This window comes from Amblyraja radiata, chromosome 2, assembly GCF_010909765.2.
Source record: "Amblyraja radiata isolate CabotCenter1 chromosome 2, sAmbRad1.1.pri, whole genome shotgun sequence".
Lineage (NCBI taxonomy): Eukaryota > Metazoa > Chordata > Chondrichthyes > Rajiformes > Rajidae > Amblyraja > Amblyraja radiata.
Window position 1 is genome coordinate 129,629,544 of NC_045957.1, and position 18,233 is coordinate 129,647,776.

Sequence of the window (18,233 nt, forward strand, 5' to 3'; positions counted from 1 at the left end):
CAATGCGGCAGCGCATGCATTTGCGAAGCTGGTACCTACCGTCGTTTCTACACGGTCAAATGCTGTCAGCCACTACTCGCATTGTTTGTTCAATGTTAAAAATTGAAAAGTGTTGGTAATCGGTAGATTTTGCAGGTGTAGAATGGGGCTAACAACCATGCACAGTTGGTGCTCTCCAATGGCGAGAGTATGACAGAGACAGCTGGCTCAGTTTTCAATCTGAAAACACCCCCTCGGTGGACCAAACACAACGACAGTGACCTTTCTGCGGGGAAACCAGCGATGTGCCTTTGACTGAATTAGCAATAAAGACGTCTTGCTATGACTTTTGTTCCAAACCAAAGCATCTAAATATCGCGTTAAATATGAGAAGTATTGCTCCCAGCTTTTTCTTTTGGCCCTGAGAAATATTACAGCACTGATTTGGCGATTCGTTTTCTTATATCGTGCAACAAAACTTCTTGCTGAAGTGACTTACTTTTGAACACATCATTACAAATGACCCCGATGTTTTCAGCAGTGAATTTATCAAACTATTCATCTGACAATACTTTTAAATGCATCATTGTCATGGATCATGGATTTGATAGATTAGCGAGAGGCACAAAAACCCTTTCCAAGGTCAAGTTGAAGATCTTATTTAGTGTTTAGCTTTTTTTGTCAAAGCTATAGAATAGTATCTTTGTATATTTTAACTTTTCAGGCACATCTTGCGAATGAGGTTAAAAGCCATGTTGCGCAGCGCGGATGGGAGACTCTGTCTGTAGCGAGCAATGCAACGCTAATACGAGCGAGCAAAGAATACATCCAGCAGACTTTTAAATGATAAATATTTTTCAAAACAATTTAGTATCTTAAGTTTTGTTATTCATTTTCAAATACAAATTAAAGTGTACGCAAAGCTATTTGAATTGTACTTTTAACAATGTCATTTGGGGCGATTCCCCATATTTCATGAATGTTTAATTTTTTTAAATTCAGTACATTATTAGCAATATCAAAATCAAAATCTTTCTCGTAACATAATTCATTCTTTAGTCTTCGTACTTCCAATCACGAGTTCGATGAATGGCGCTCTTCTTTTACCCACTTTTCGCATGAAGTATTTCGAGGCACATTTTCAGATGTACTTTGTGTGCTGGGGACACGGACCTCTGCGTTCAAATAGCTGAAGTAGAGGTTCCTCGAAGTTGTCCGTTCCCGAAGTGAAAAAACATGTGCCACCACTGTTCATTGGACTCATCCTGGAAAGGTAAATATCAAACCAGCTCTAAACCATTTGAGGCATTCATTACTTTGATTTTCGTATTACTTGCATTTCTCATCAGCGATTTGTTTTCTAAGACCAATGCGGCTGCGAGGAGCAATGAATGAAATTGTCATCGCAGTGGTGAAACAGGTATGTGAGATAAATGTGTCTCCAACCATAAACAACGAGGTGTGAAACCTCCATGTTAAATTTGAGAAAAGATAAATCAACGTTTTCGGGTTCTTGTTCGAGTGTGGTGACATGGGAGATTATATTATCCTTGATTTAAATGTTTGTTTTGAATATTCAATTTTATCATCGGACATAATTGGTTATCGACACATTATAGTTTATACGTAGACATGGTCTCTCCTAAACTTTAGCTAAAATGAAAACTGTGGATTTTTATGTAAATTTGGCTGATGTCGTCAAATTCTCCATTAGAAATCTATTGTCACAAAGAACTGTGAATTGTGCAAAGGAATGACTGTCCCTGATAGAGATCTATCCTTTCAGCGCACAAGACAGGGACCAAGGAGACCGCTTTATGAATGGATTTGATGGGATAATGTCACTAACTCAAGTGAAAGGTTCCAGTGATTTCATAGATTAATAGTCTAATCCTTTGGTTAAATTGCCCTTTGTCTATTTAGCCACTCTTCCTTTCAGAAACTAGTAGGAGACGTGTTTAATTCTCCAACGAGGACTTGCAGAGCTTGCTAAATGTGGTGGATGAAGGTCTGACTGCAGAGGCGACTAGTCAACACAGACATTTGTGGCAATGTCTGAAAGCCAGTGTTGGGGAAAGGTCCAGTCCGATTACGATTAACCCGTTCGGTGAAGTTGCAGTTCCGAGACCCAGTTCACGAACAAGTAACATTAGCCCACATCTCCTATATAAATGAATTATTTGGTTAGAAACACACATAGATACTGAAACTCCCACTATTTCCGTACAGTCGTAGCGCATTTTTTTTGATTTTATGGACGAGCTGGGGCACCTCGACAAAGACTGTCGAACAGCGTGGAAATGTATAACAGCTTTCGCAATGGCTCTAACTTTGAAATTCTCGGCGACAAAGAGAACTTGACCTCAAAACCACAAAGCATTCTAACAAATGCTGTAATATTAGAAACCTGTGATAACGCACGAATGCCCAGCACAACTCAAATCCGTGAGTTCCCTATTAAATATTTAAATTAGTGTTACACTCACCATAAAACTTTCTGTCTGACGATATTGATTTATGAGAGGGCGAAAGACCGGGGCTGTATTTTACCATGACAAACGCATTTGAAAACGAAAGCTTTTGACTATTCAAATCTTTCTGGCATTTTCTTGCTGTTGCGGCAGACGCCACCGGTTGCACCGCACAATTGGGAGAAGAATAAACCATTTTGTGTCAGAAACAGAGTGTAAATTCGTGCCTGTACAACCAGTTGGCGCTGTTTGATATGGATGAACCAACATCTACAAAAACTTAATATCAATTTGCAAATGAGTTTAATGTGCTGGATCAAAACGCTAAAAGAACTAACAAAGTAATAAACAGGCCCACTACACGATGAACAGTTCAGACATCACACTTACTGATTTTAATGTTTATACCACCATGACGACCAAATGCATTAAAAAATATTGCAAACCCATTCACCATGTTCTTATTGCCAATCCTCCAGTAAAAAGTTGATGGACGCTTTGCAATTTTGAGTTGTTAACAAACTTTGGAAGTTATTTCATCTTTTATCTGTTTGTTTCGGACAAAAAAAACCCCAGATGCAACTGCAATATAACTGAATGTTTATTTCAGCACCTTTATTGTTCATGCTAGTTGTATTGTGAATTTTGGACGACATTCATAGTTTAACTTGACATTTTAGGCTTAGCAAAGGACATGTATGTCTCTCAATTACAAATCTAGCCAATTTATCAACACATCCTCGTCTGCTGATGTGTGACTTGGGTTTCCGCCACTTCTGTTTTCATTAACATAGATTATCAGGTGATCTGCAAATACATTAAAAAAAATGGAAAGATGAACAGTTTACAAACTTTTGAAGTTGGGGTATGATTCCTGATGCCCCCTTATGGTACAAACGTATCATACAAACCAAATTCTTATTTACATACAATTACGCAAGATTCCAGCAACTGCACTTCCTCGTGTTTCTATATTTAAAAACAAATCGCAGACAGATATTTTTCAAAGATATTTGACCCTGATTATAAAATATGTAAACTAAATTATAGGATGGTCCTTAAAAACAGGGTAATCAAGTTGTTTTTTTCTAAATACAGGGTAACTCTTGGACATACCAGAGTTTGATCTACAAAAGGCACGATAAAAAGTCACTAAAGGTTATTGTGGAAAATAATATTTAATAGTGTAGGAAGTTAAGACAAAAGGTAAGATAAAGGAACTTAAAGACAAAAAACTGGGAATGGACATAAATGGGTCTTTTTCTGATTGGCAATAAGTAATAAGTGGCGTGCTACAGGTATGGGTGCTGTGGCCTCTACTATTTACAACTGATATAAATGACTTGGATGTAGGCACTGAAGATGGAGTGGCTACACTTGCTGATCGCACAAATGCAACAAAGGGTTACAGATAGATTGCCAGAGAGCTGACAAAAGGAATACAATTATTGAAAATGTGAAATTATCCATTTTGACGACAAAATAAACATGTGATGTAAGTGGTAAGGAATTGCAGAACTCTGAGATGCAGAGGTTCATTGAGCATGCCCTAGGAAGGCTATCATACATGAGAAGCAAGTAAATAGGAAGACTAACATAACATTATTAATTATTGCAAAGGGAATTGAATACAAAATTAGGGAGAAATTAAAGAAACTGCAGATACCAGAAGTCTGAAATATAAAAGCTGGAAATGCTGTAGATAATTAGTAGTATCAGATATACAAGTAATGAGTTAATGCTGTAGTTATGTGGAGCACCAGTGAGACTACATCTGGAGTAGAGCCACCTTATTGAAAAACACATTGTAAATGTGTTGGAAACAGTTCAGAAATGGTTTACTGGACTGATACCTGTGGGCAGTCTTATAAGAAAAGATTTGATAGGCTAGGCTTGTGTCTGCTGGAGTTTAGAAGCATGAGGGGTGGCTTGACTGAAACATTTAAGGCCCTGAGGGGTCTTGACTGAGTAGATATGGATGATGTTTTCTGCTGTAAGGGGACTGTTTAAAAATAAGATGTTTAGTTTTTAGTTTAGTGATACAGCATGGAAACATTTGGCCCATCAAGTCCACGCTGACCATTAATGACCAGTTCGATATTATCCCACCTTCACATCCACTCCCTGCACACTAAGGGCAATTTTTCAGAAGCCAATTAACCTACAAACTTACACAAGGGGTTTACGCAGTTATATTTTAGTTTGAACATTAGAAACCCGTGACTTCTGCAGATGTGATGACCAGAGTGTAATAACTCTTGCATGTCTTTGGGATGTGGGAGGAAACTGGAGCACATGGAGGAAACCCATGCGATCACAGGGAGAATGTGCAAACACCACATAGACAGCACGCAAGGTCAGGATCGAACTCAGGTCTCTGGCGTTGTGAGGCTACAACTCTACCAACTGCACCACTGTGCTGTCCATTAAAGTCATATATGAGGCAAAACTAATCTCTGAGCGTTGTGAGTTCTTTTTTTTAAAGGTTCTTAATTTCTATAATTTTTTTTAAACCAACGGTACAGAGGTGAAAATAACAAAAAAACTGCAGAAGCTGAAAATCTAAAATAAGATTGATGGAAATGTTGCAAATACGCAACAGGCCAGCCATCCATCTGTGGGAAGAGGCAGAGATAAAGTTTCAGGTCGAAGAGCCTTTGTCATAACAGGGAAGGAGCTCTAGATCGGAACTTGATATGATAAGAAAGGTTACTGAGGGCAGATGAGAAGGAAGAGTTGAAGTTATAATCAGAGGAGTCACTGATCCTATAAAATGTTGAATGAGACATGCAGGCCAAGGGACAAACCCCTGCTCCTAATTGCTGTGTGTGTTTATATGAAATATAAAGAGAAAGATTGGAATACACAACATGACAGGCAGCTGGAGATGTTTCAGAATTGTTTTAGGTCAATTGCCTTCCATTAGAACTTACCAACCTTCCTTCAGAGATGCTGCATGAACTCCAAACCCTTCCCTGTTATCAGATTACGAGTAATATATCTTCCTTAATACTCCAATTTTTTTTCAAGAGGGTGCTCAATATGTGTCTTAGCAAAATAAAAGCATAATTGGCCATTCTTAAAAGCTGCACAGCCACTTCCTAGAGGCGGGATATGGTTATATATGTTCCCACATGATCCAAGAAAATGTGATATCCGCTACCTCAAGAATAAAGTTAAAGTAAAAGCAACATAACATCTTAAATGTAGAAATAAGGAACTGCAGATGCTGGTTTACAAAAAAAAAGCGGGTCAGGCAGCATCCCCAGAGAACATGGATAGGTTTGAGTTTTGGGACGGGGATCTTCTGCAGACTGATTTCTCCGTGGATGCTGCCCGGCCCGCTGAGTTACTCTAAAACTTTGTATGACTTTTAAAATTTAATTTTATTGGATCTAACCAATTTTAGATTTATCAAAGCAGAAAACAATTAGCATGTACCTGTAAATTATACAACAAAAATATTATTGCTCCTTTTATGGTGTAGTTGCACACCAGCACTTGCCGTTAGAGTGCTCTGAGGGGACAATATAAACTCCTCCTCTCTTCTCTTCACGCATGTCCACGCATATTTTGTTCTTAAAATTATAAAGCTGACAAAATTTTGAGAAACTGACAGCACTATCCAAAATTGAGCACTTCAAGGGGAGCCTCGTCCACTGAGATGCTTTCTCTTAAGAGACTGAGTAGCAAAGTGGGCACACATTTTTATGTTTACTGTAAATTTAGCTGAAACTAGAAGAGAAGCAGGTTACAAATACCACAATATTACAATATAAAAACATATCAGATCATCCTAAAATCTGCAAACCAGCTCCTACTGTATAGGAAGAGAATATTGTACCAAAGATCAACGTCTGATGAATATCATTAATTGTCGCTGGAAGCACTGTTGGAGATTAACAAGCTGAATTTGTTATTTTAACGATAACAAAGACTTGTAGTTATAAAGCATTTTTGCATGTCATTTCCAAGATGTCTGAAAATACAAAGTAGTCAATTAAGCCATTTTGACATCAGGTCAAAACTGTTGTAATATGGGAAACACAACAGCTAATTGTCACAGCAAGCTCTGACTTATGGCCTGATTTTGTTTGTAGTAATGCTGAATGAGAAATAAATATTCGGTTAGACAGTCCTTAGTTCAGAATGCAGCACCCACCTCAGAGCCATGATTTAATATCTGCATTTCCCCAATATTACACTGACTAAGTTTTGATACTCAGTTCTCTCGAAAGTGACTTGAATCCAGAACTCTTTGACTGGAAAACTGGACTACAGGTGACACCTCTTGAAGAATAGTTTTCAGAAAGATTACACGATAAGCAATTTATTAGCTTGTCCAAATAAACTAAGCATCTCAGTTATTGTACTGAATGTCTAAATGGGAAGACAAATCAATACTGTAAGGTTAGAAATGAAGGAACTTTGTTAACAGTCGCATTTAAGTATAATGTTATGAACAATTGGGGAATCATGATATGCTTTTATACCTTCTATCATTACAGAAGTAAGTTACATTAATTTAACTAATTTGGGGTGGTACGGTGGCATAGTGGTAGACCTACTACCTTACAACGCCAGAGATCCGGGTTCTTCCTGACTACAGGTGTCTGTCTGTGTGGAGTTTGGACGTTCTCCCCATGAACAGTGTGGGTTTCCTCTGAGATCTTCGATTTTCTCCTACACTCCAAAGACGTACAGGTTTGAAGGTTAATTGGCTTGGTATAAATGTAAAATTATTCTTAGTGTGTATAGGGTAGTGTTAATGTGCAGGAATCGTTGACGGTGCAAACTCAGTGGGCCGAAGGGCATGTTTCCACACTGTATCTCTAATCTAAACTAATATAATTGTATTTGATTATAACTATTACTCTGCATCATTTATTTGGAGTATTGCACACAGTTCTGGTCGCCCCATTACAGGAAAGATGTGGAAGCTATGGAGAGGGTGCAGAGGAGGTTTACTAGAATGCTGCCTGGCTTAGAGGGAATCAGGGAGAGGTTGGATAGACTTGTATTGATTTCTCGCACATTGGAGGTTGAGGGGAAATTTGATAGAAGTATATAAAATTATGAGAGGCATAGATCGATTAGACAATCAGAACCTTTTTCTCAGGGTGGAAATTTCCAACACTCGAGAACATAGCTATAAGGTGAGAGAGGGAAATTATAATGGAGATGAGCGGGGTAAGTTTTATACATAGAGTGTGGTGGGGGACTGGGATGCATTGCCAGGAATAGTGGTGGACGCAAATATGATGGTGGTGTTTAAGGTTTAATAACATTTAAGATAGGCACATGGATTTGGATATGGATCATGTACAGACAGATGAGATTAGTTTAACTTGGCATGTTAGGCACAAACATTGTGGGCCGAAGGGCTCGTTGTCATGCTGTACTGTTCTTAAGTATGCCACTTGCTGCTAAATAATTTAATGATTTTCATTAAGCTTGGATCATTGCAATTACTCTGTCATTCTTTCCTGCAATAAAAGAGCCAAAGATACAATAAGCACACATATCTCATTCGAGTCCTGAGGAAGTTTTACCAGTTTCACTCAAATTGGGACAGCAGGAATCAATTTTCATGAAATTAAGACTTTTCAACCATTTAATAGAAAGAGTGATGCACCTAATACCCCAGACCCGAATTTGCAATGTATGTGAGGTGCTTTAGTGCTGTAGCGGTTTCCTTTTATTAGATATAGCTACCTCACCTCTTATTTAGAAAACTGGAGGCTGGATGCCTTTTCCAAGTTTAGTTTAGTTTAGTTCGGTTTAGAGATACAGCGCGAAAACAGGCCCTTTGGCCCATCGAGTCCGCATCAACCAGCAATCCCCGCACATTAACACAATCCTACACACACTAGGAACAATTTACATTCATACCAAGCCAATTAACCTACAAACCTGCACATCTTTAGAGTGTGGGAGGAAACCGAAGATCTGGGAGAAAACCCGCGCGGTCACGGGAAGAACGTACAGACTCCATACAGACATCATCCGTAGTCAGGATCGAACTCGAGTTTCCGGCGTTGCAAGCATGTAAGGCAGCAACTCTACCGCTGCGCCACCATGCCATCATCAAGTCTGAGACTAAATGCAATAGTGAGGGATGCTGAGGATGCTGCCTTTGAAATCAGATTTTAAATACACTGTAATTCTAGCCATTCTGTTCCATTCCATTGAAATATTTCATGCCAGTTACAACCACATAAATGAATCACATCTTTCAGTCAACACCATGAAACAGATTGGTAACATCGTCTTATTTGTGGAACTTATTTTGCACAAATTATATACCATCTATGCCGTCCACCAAGAGCATATGATCTTTAATAACATTTTACATTTTATTAAAAATGGTTTAATACGCAGTTGAATTTGGTGGTATGGGAATATAAGGTAAAAAGAATTAAAATTGTGTAAGATTATTGAAAGTAAAAACTGTATATCTTATGTAAATTTTATGATTGGCCTTGTCAATGTCAACAATCATGATTGTTTTTAATGGCAGAATAGGAGGGAGAGGTGTGTGTGCATCAATGAGAATATCTCTAATAGGGTGAGTCCAAATGGTTTAATAGGGATAGTTACAAGCACATTGTTTCTTGGTCTGTCTGATGTGTTGTCAATGTTAATGTTCTGGGATGTGCCCAGCAGGCCAGACTATACAAATAGAGTAAGAAAAACTAAGCCATCATAATCACGTTGGAGGATTTGATATTGAGTCTGTATGAATACAATGTGCCCAGGTAGATTAAAATATGTTGATTCTCAAGCTTGCATTGTGTCTCATTGTAACATTGCGGGAGGCCACAAACAATAAAGCTCAGAGAGGAAGTGGTGTGGTGAATTATGGAGACAAGCATTTGGAAGCTCAGGGCCACTGCTGTGGACTGAATGCAGGTGAAATGCAAAGTGGTTGCCTAATCTGCATTTGTTTTTTCCCCAATGTGGAGGAGACCACTGGGATGCTGTATTCAAGAGAGAGTTGATGTATTCAAGAGAGTTAGACATGGCTCGTAGGGCTAACGGAATCAAGGGATATGGGGAGAAAGCAGGTACAGGGTACTGATTTTGGATGATCAACCATGATCATATTGAATGGTGGTGCTGGCTCGAAGGGTCGAATGGCCTACTCCTGCACCTATTTTCTATGTTTCTATGTATGTCCCATCACCTTGCCATTTACAACATATTACATAGGCAAAAAAGCTTAATGTGCTGGTTGCTATGCCTATTGAACAATTTAGACCCGCCCTTTCAGATATTCCTTTGATTGAACTTCTCTCCTCCTGAAAATTAACATGTTTTTCTCTTTTTCCCTGTTTTGATGAATGGACTAAAACATTAACCATTTCTCCTCTGAAGATGCTGTTTGATTTACCGAGTATTTTCAGCCCTTCTGATTTTGTTTTGGACAATGTATTTCAGCATTTGACTTTTAATCATAGTTGTTTTTCAACTACATCAATAATACTATCCATTTTTCTATCAACATAGATGAAAGCAGTGCTATTGGTAGAATCGATCACGACTAATTTAACATGTGATAGGATCTTCTTGTTAGAGCCAAGGACAGAAATCTACAAAGACAAATTACTGCAAAACTGAGGCTGCTGGCAGAGACAAAGCACTTTTTATGGTACAGTTTGCAATGGTGAAGACCAACCTTTTGAAATAGTTGGAAGTCTAATTCATTCTCTCATCAGAAAGAACACAACCTACTAATATTTCAACATTTTGCTTTATCCATGAATACATTGGAAAACTAACTATTTACCACTGTGTATTCTATCATGATGTCCTCCAACACATTTATGCTTTCTTAAAAAGTGGATAAATCAATAAGTTTCCAGTTTCAAAAATAAATGTTTTGATAAACTGAAAAGAAAAGAATCAGAAAGAAAGGCTAATTTATTTTACTATATCATTTTCGACATCTTTCCTTTCAGGACAGGAACAGATTAAATAATTGCATATCCTTAATGAATCTAGGATTTTTCATTTTCTGGCACCATCTCTGGGGATCCCGATCATCTTGTTAGCCACAGTATAATTTTAGCATTACCATCTTGTTTTGAAGCATATTTACACTTCCTAGCATTTAACATGCGTTAGAATTTCCAAAATTCAGATGTCAAAGCACTAAATTCTGTGTTTTGTGGACTTTCAGTGATAATACAACTTATTAGCTGTTTGCCATGCTGCATTTTTGTGATCTCGCTCACATTACAACACAGAGACACAGATCTTACCATCCCCAATCGTTTTTTGTTGATCAAATGAGAGGAGAAACTCCCATTTGGGAGGGGCGACATGACATTTCACTTGGCAATTCTAAAAAAGGTCACGGACCTTGCACAGACCCAAAGGCAGTGGGTGGGAGCACTTAACTAAAGCGTGTAACCAGCTCAAGCTGCAGGTTAGCCCTTTTGCTAGCAATGGAATTGGCAAACTCCTAATAAGCCACTCATGGAACCAGAGAAACGTGACCAATAGGTAATATTTGTGTTTGAGCAAATTTCAAGATATTCTGTCATCATCTGTACATAATTAGCATTGCTGGGTGACAATTATGCCATTTCCTTTATATTTCTAAAACTATAACAGTATTTAAAAAAAAAGATGTAAACTATAAAGAGACAAGAAACTTGCCCTGGAAATGACCTAGAGCTCTCAGATCATTTGAACACATCATTATTTCCATTGTTATGTTTGATTAATTGTGACTGATAAATTGAAGTGAATCAAGATTTTCTCCTTATTGTCCAACATGTTGCATAGAATAATTTAGCTTGCAAAATAGAGAAAGGTTATGGAAAATTGCGACATTTAAGAATGAATCCATACATTTTGTAAAATTTAGAAATTTGATTTATAAAATCAAAATTAGTCACAGATCTAACAAAATTACACAAATAGCTATAAACAATTTGTTCTATCTTATGATTTCTACAAGCTACCAATATCTTTAATCACATTCTAATGATTACATGAACTCAAATCATTGAATATATGTCATTGATATTTGTCTTTAGAAATCCCATGGTTTAAGCATAAGACCCATAAAGGACTATGAAATAAAAACAACGCCAGAACTAGTAAGCTACTCCCCATAAACAAAAAGCCAGTAGCAATAGTTGCGTAAATCTGTCAATCTTCTAGCATGTCCCATTAAGTGACAAAACTCCATTGTGCTTTATCATTGATTCTGCCTCAATGTTTGCAATAAACATAAGGAAATCCTGATAGAAGTGTTTTGTGTGTGATTTTTTGGGGGGGAGGGGTGGGGTGAGGTGTTGAAATGATAAATGATGTCACTGAAAGCTGCACAATGCTACAACTTCACAATGGCACTGCACATGCATAAAATCAAAATGGCTTCTGAGAAATCCATTATTCCTCCTTTACAATAGGCTTGAAACTGTTTTACAAGCACTCCCAGTGATTTTATTCATACACATTCCAAATAACATCCAACATTTTTATGTGCGTTTACAACTGAAATGTCATAGACAGCTTGAAAACTGCAGTGTTGGACACAATTCACACGCTGTTTCTACTCAACTAAAACTAATGCAGACATCAAGTGTGTGAAGTCACACAGAATTGCATAATTAACACTTATTATACTCTTCTCCCCAATAAACTGTCAGCTCATATGTCGTATTCTTTTAATTCTATTAATTGGATCATTTTGAAATATTTCAATCATTCATACAAAACAAATGCAATTTAAAGAGCACATTAATTCACTTAATGTGGAGGCTTCTTAAAAAATTTCAAACTATCAGAATTTCCAGCCAATAATCTGAGAGAAAATTCCTGTATTAATAAAAGAGAAACATTTAGGACAATGCAACTCATTGACTTGATCCAGGCTTGCATTTGTCTGTAACTAAGCTAAGGACTACCAGTTTCGCCTTAATCTCTTCTTATAGTTGGCGACCTGATATCGCTTACATGGTGCAAAAACATTCTCAAGTTTTGTCCTAAAACAAGGTTTTCCTTTATATTGACTCATTCCTTTTGTATGAATATTTTTTATAAGCAGCCACATATGTTTCAGGTAATTGATTTTAGATTTCTCTTTCTGCAGATGTGATGCATTGATATAATAGGAGATCCTCACAGAAATATTTGTTTATAGTCCCATCAACATAGTGAAAAGCTCATGGAAGCCACACGCTCTGATTTTGGGATAAATTTACTACAATCAGATAAGATTATTAGATCTACCTAACTTTCTTGAAATATGTATTATTAAATATCTATTAAAATGTCATGGTTTTCTAAAACAATAGGGGCTAATTAGAGTCATAGAGTGATACAGTGTGGGAACAGGCCCTTCAACCCAACTTGCCCACACCAGCCAACATGTCCCAGCTACACCAGTCCCACCTGCCTGTATTTGGTCCATATCCATGTACCTATCCAACTGTTTCTTAAACCTCGGGATTGTCCCAGCCTCAACTATTGCCTCTGGCAGTTTGTTCCATACACCCGCCACCCTTTGTGTGAAAAAATTAACCTTCAGATTCCTATTAAATCTTTTCCCCTTCATCTTAAACCTGTGTCCTCTGTCCTTGATTCACCTACTCTGGGCAAGAGACTCTGTGCATCTACCCAATCTATTCCTCTCATGATCTTATATACACATGAGAGTATAATTAAGGATAGGCAATATGGTTTTGTACGTGGAAGATTGCGTGTTATGAATCTGGAAGAGTTTTTTGAAGAAGTAAACAAAAGGTTGATGAAGGTAAAGCCATGGACCTCTAAATAAACTTCAGCAAGTGATAAGGTTCCGCATGGTAGGGTAGATTGCATGGGATCCAGGGTGAACTAGCTAACTGAATATCGAAGTGCTTCCATGGACGTAAGCAGCGGTTGATGGTGGAAGGTTGTTATTTCGGACTGGAGGCCTGTGTCTAGTGTTGGTCATCCTGTTACAGTTTTGGTCACCGTGTTATAGGAAAGACGTTGTTAAGCTGAAAAGGGTGCAGAGAAGATTTATGAGGATGTTGCTAGGACTCGAGGGCCTAAGCTATAGGAAGAGGTTGAGCAGGATATTAACTTTATTCCTTGGAGTGCAGGAGGATGAGGGATGATCTTATAGAGGTGTATAAGATCACGAGAGGAACAGATGGGAAAAATGCTCAGCGTCTTTTAGCCAGAGTAGGGGAATTGAGTACCAGAGGACATAGGTTTAATGTGAGGGGTGGATCGGGTGGGGGAGACTAATAGGAACATAAAGGGTGGTAGGTGTATGGAACAAGTTGCCAGAGGAGGTAGTTAGGGCAGGCACAATCACAATGTTTAAAACACATTTGGACAGGTACATGAATAGGATAGACATAGAGGGATATTGAGCAAGTGCAGGCAGGTGGGACTACTGTAGATGGGGTATGTTGTTCGGTGTGGGTAAGTTGAACCGAAGGGTCTGTTTCCACACCGTATGTATGACTCTAGTGGTGTGCCTCTCAGGGATCAGTGCTGGGATCATTGCTGTTTGTCGTTTATATCAATGACTTGGATGAGAATATACAAGGCATGATAAGGTAAGTTTGTAGATAACACTAAAGTGGGCGATATCGTAGATAGCGACGATGGTTATCAAAAATTACAGCAGCATCTTGATCAGTTGGGCACGAGGGCCGAGAAATGGTTAATGCTGTTTAAAGCAGATAAGTGTGAGGGATTGCACCAGGGCAGGACCTTCAAAGTGAAAGGTAGAGCCCTGGAGAATGTTGAAGAGCAGAGGGATCTAGGAGAACAGGATTCCTCTGCTCTGCATTGCTTCCCTGAATGGGGCATCTAGGAGTGCAGGTAAATAGTAACAAAAGTGGCATCACAGGTAGATAAGGTGGTCAAGAAGGCTTTTGGCTACATTGGCCTTCATCCAGCATTTTGATGTCTATCTTTGGCATAATCCAGCATCTGCAGTTTCTTTTTAATAATTTGAGTATAGAAGTTGGGGTGTTATGTTACAGTTGTACAGGACATTGGTGAGGCCACATTTGGAGTATTATGTCCAGTTTTGGTCACTCTGGAAAGAGTACACAGAGGATTTACGAGGAGGTTGCCATGACTTGAGGGCCTGAGAAAGAGGAAGAAGTTAGGACTGCCGGAGGCTGAGGGATGATCTTATACAGGTATATACGATCACGAGGGGAATAGATATGGTAAATGCAGTAAATGCACAAAGGTCATAGGCTAAAGGTGAGAAGGGGAAGATTTAATAGAAACTTGAGGAGCAACCGTTTCCACACAGATGGTGGGTATATGGAACCAGGTGCCAGAGAAGGAAGTTAAGGCAGGTACTATAACAGTATTTAAAAGATACTTGAACAGGTACATGGATAGAAACGAGTGAGAGGGATATGGGCCAAAAGCAGGAAAATAGGACAAGCTTAGATGGGGCATCTTGGTTGGCAAGCTGGGCCGTAAGAGCTGTTTCTGTGGTTTATGACTCTATTGACTACTTGAATAGATGTTATTCCCAAATGTTGCCACAATTGTCTGACCAAAATAGTTCTGACAGGGATTGACAATATCTTGAAGATTAGCATTTGATAATCTGGAGAGTCAATTGGTCAGTCTGCCTTGACATTGTGCTATTGTTTTTGCTTTATCACTCTTCTGTTTTTGTTCTTTCTCTTTTCTCCAGGTTCAATAGTGTCAATTTCTGTTCCCCCTTTAGCTTTATCTGCAGCAGGTATATGGCATGGAGATAATTCAGGAATTGTGGGCTGCAACAGGAGGGGTAATGTTGGCTAATTACAGCCTTGATAATTCTGAATCTGCTCCTCCTAGTCCGTAAAATACCATTAAAGTGCTTTAGTAATTCAGCAGACAGGCAGCATCTCTGGAGACGTGGAGAGGAGACGATGGGGCTGACCCGAAGGCGCTATAGAAACTAGAAAATAGGTGCAGGAGTAGGCCATTTGGCCCTTCGAGCCAGGACCTCCATTCAATGTGATCATGGCTGATCATCCAAAATCAGTACCTCGTTCTGGCTTTTTCCCCATTTCACTTGATTCTTGCCCTGAGAGCTAAATCTAACTCTCTCTTGAAAGCATCCAGTGAATTGTCCTCCACAGCCTTCTGTGGCAGAAAATTCCACAGATTCACAACTCGCTGGCTGAAAGTTTTTCCTCATCTCTGTCCTAAATAGCCTACCCCATATTCTTAAACTGTGACCCCTGGTTCTGGACTCCCCCAACATCGCAAACAGTTTTCCTGCAATTCTACCTTGTCCCATCCTCTATGAATTTTATGTGTTTCTATAAGATCCCCTCTCATCCTAAATTCCAGCGAAAGCAAGCCCAGTCGACCCATTCTTTCATTAATCAATCCCCCCATCCTGGAAATTAACCTAGTGAACCTACGCTGTATTCCCTCAATAACAATAATGTCCTTCCTCATATTAGGAGACCAGAATTGCACACAATACTCCAGGTGTGGTCTTATACAACGGCAGTAGGACCTCCTTACTCCTAAACTCAAATTATCTCGCAATGAAGGCCAACATGCCATTAGGTTTCTTCACTGTACCTATCCATGTCCCTCCAGGGATGCTGCCTGACTGCTGAATTACTTAAGCATTTTAATATTTTTTTAGGGACTAGGAGGAGCACATTTAAAATTATCAAAACCAGTAGATAAGTAGCTGAGAAAGGGAGGGACGAGGAAACATGAGTAGTTGCAGATGCTGGTTTACTGAAAAAATACAAAATGCTGAAGTAACTCAGCGGGTTAGGAAGCATCTCTGGAGGACATGGATAGGTCCTTACCCTTCCCTTCATCTAGGGACCCAGCAGTCCTTCCAGGTGAGAAAGAGATTCACGTGCACTTCCTCTAACCTCTTCTACTGTATCCGGTGTTTCCGATGTGACGTACATCGGTGAGACCAAGCGTAGACTTGGCGACCGTTTTGCCAAACACTTGCGCTCGTTTTGAGAAGGCCTACTGGATCTACCAGTCGCTAACTATTTTAACTTCCCCTTCCCATTCCCGTACTGACCTTTCTGTCCTGGGCCTCCTCCATTGGCAGAGTGAGGCTGCACATAAATTGGAGGAACAGCACCTTATATTGGGCTTGGGTAGCTTACAAGCCATGGTATGAACATTGATTTCTCCAATTTTAGGTAACCTCTAACAATACCCCCACACTCTCTTTCTGCCCCACCCCTCCCACATTTCTCTTCCCCCCTCCTACTCTTCCCTATCCCCCACCTGGACTGCCATATTATCTTCATGCCCTTTTCCTCGTCCTACATTGCTTCCTCTGGTTTCACAATTTGCAACTCTTCAGTCACACCTTCTGCTTTATTCTCTGGCATTTGTTCCAACCACCTGCCTCTCAACCCCCCCCCCCCCCCCCATCTTTCTCCCACTCCCCTCCCCCACAATCAGTCTGAAGAAGGGTCCCAACCCAAATCTTCACCTATCTATGTTCTCTGGAGATGCTGCCTGCACCACTGAGTTATTCTAGCGTTTTGTGTCCTTCCGTGTAAATCAGCATCTTCCGCATCCTTGTTTCTAGTTATAAGAAAGTAGCAGTTCCTGATTCTGGTAATAGAAACATAGAAAATAGGTGCAGGAGGAGGCCATTCGGCCCTTCGAGCCAGCACCGCCATTCATTGTGATCATGGCTGATCGTCCCCTATCAATAACCCGTGCCTGCCTTCTCCCCATATCCCTTGACTCCACTAGCTCCTAGAGCTCTATCTAACTCTCTCTTAAATCCATCCAGTGACTTGGCCTCCACTGCCCTCTGTGGCAGGGAATTCCATAAATTCACAACTCTCTGGGTGAAAAAGTTTTTTCTCACCTCAGTCTTAAATGACCTCCCCTTTATTCTAAGACTGTGGCCCCTGGTTCTGGACTCACCCAACATTGGGAACATATTTCCTGCATCTAGCTTGTCCAGTCCTTATATAATTTTATATGTTTCTATAAGATCCACCCTCATCCTTCTAAACTCCAGTGAATACAAGCCTAGTCTTTTCAATCTTTCCTCATATGACAGTCCCGCCATCCCAGGGATCAATCTCGTGAACCTACGCTGCACTACTTCAATCACAAGGATGTCCTTCCTCAAATTAGGAGACCATAACTGTACACAATACTCCAGATGTGGTCTCACCAGAGCCCTATACAACTGCAGAAGAACCTCTTTACTCCTATACTGAAATCCTCTTGTTATGAAGGCCAACATTCCATTAGCTTTCTTCACTCCCTGCTGTGCCTGCACGCAAACTTTCAGTGACTGGTGTACCCAGGTCTCGCTGTACCTCCCCCTTACCTAACCTAACCCCATTGAGATAATAATCTGCCCCCTTGTTTTTGCCACCAAAGTGGATAACCTCACATTTATCTATATTATACTGCTATATTATATAATTATACTATATTATACTAATGTGGAACAAGGCTTCTGTACTGATTGTATCAACTAGAAGAGGGCATGGTCTGGATGGTGGGGATTCTTGATGATCCTAGAATCCTCCTCATGTAGATGCATTTAATGGTGGGGAGGGCTGTGTCCGTAATGGACTGGGCTGTGTCCACCACTCTCTGCAGCTTGTTAGAATCCTCTGCGTTGGAACTGCCATCCCAGGCCATGATGCAACCAGTCAAGATACAGTTGATCTGTAGAAGTTTATTGGACTATTTAGAGACATGACAAATCTCTTTAAACTTCTAAGAAAGTAAAGGTGCTGGCACACCTTTTCTGTGATGACATCTGTGTGCTGCGTTCAGGATTGT

The 18,233-nt window shown here is 39.6% G+C and overlaps 1 protein-coding gene across 1 annotated transcript in view; it reads right to left on the minus strand.

Moving 5' to 3' along the window:
* Positions 1-3,039: 3,039 nt before the first annotated feature.
* The window catches only part of c2h10orf67 (chromosome 2 C10orf67 homolog), a 135,172-nt gene continuing 119,978 nt past the window's right edge, over positions 3,040-18,233 (minus strand). The window contains exon 17 of the mRNA XM_033015600.1: positions 3,040-3,257. Within this exon, the coding sequence (XP_032871491.1) occupies positions 3,236-3,257 (22 nt within the window). The 3' untranslated portion in view covers positions 3,040-3,235. The remainder of the gene's footprint in view (positions 3,258-18,233) is intronic.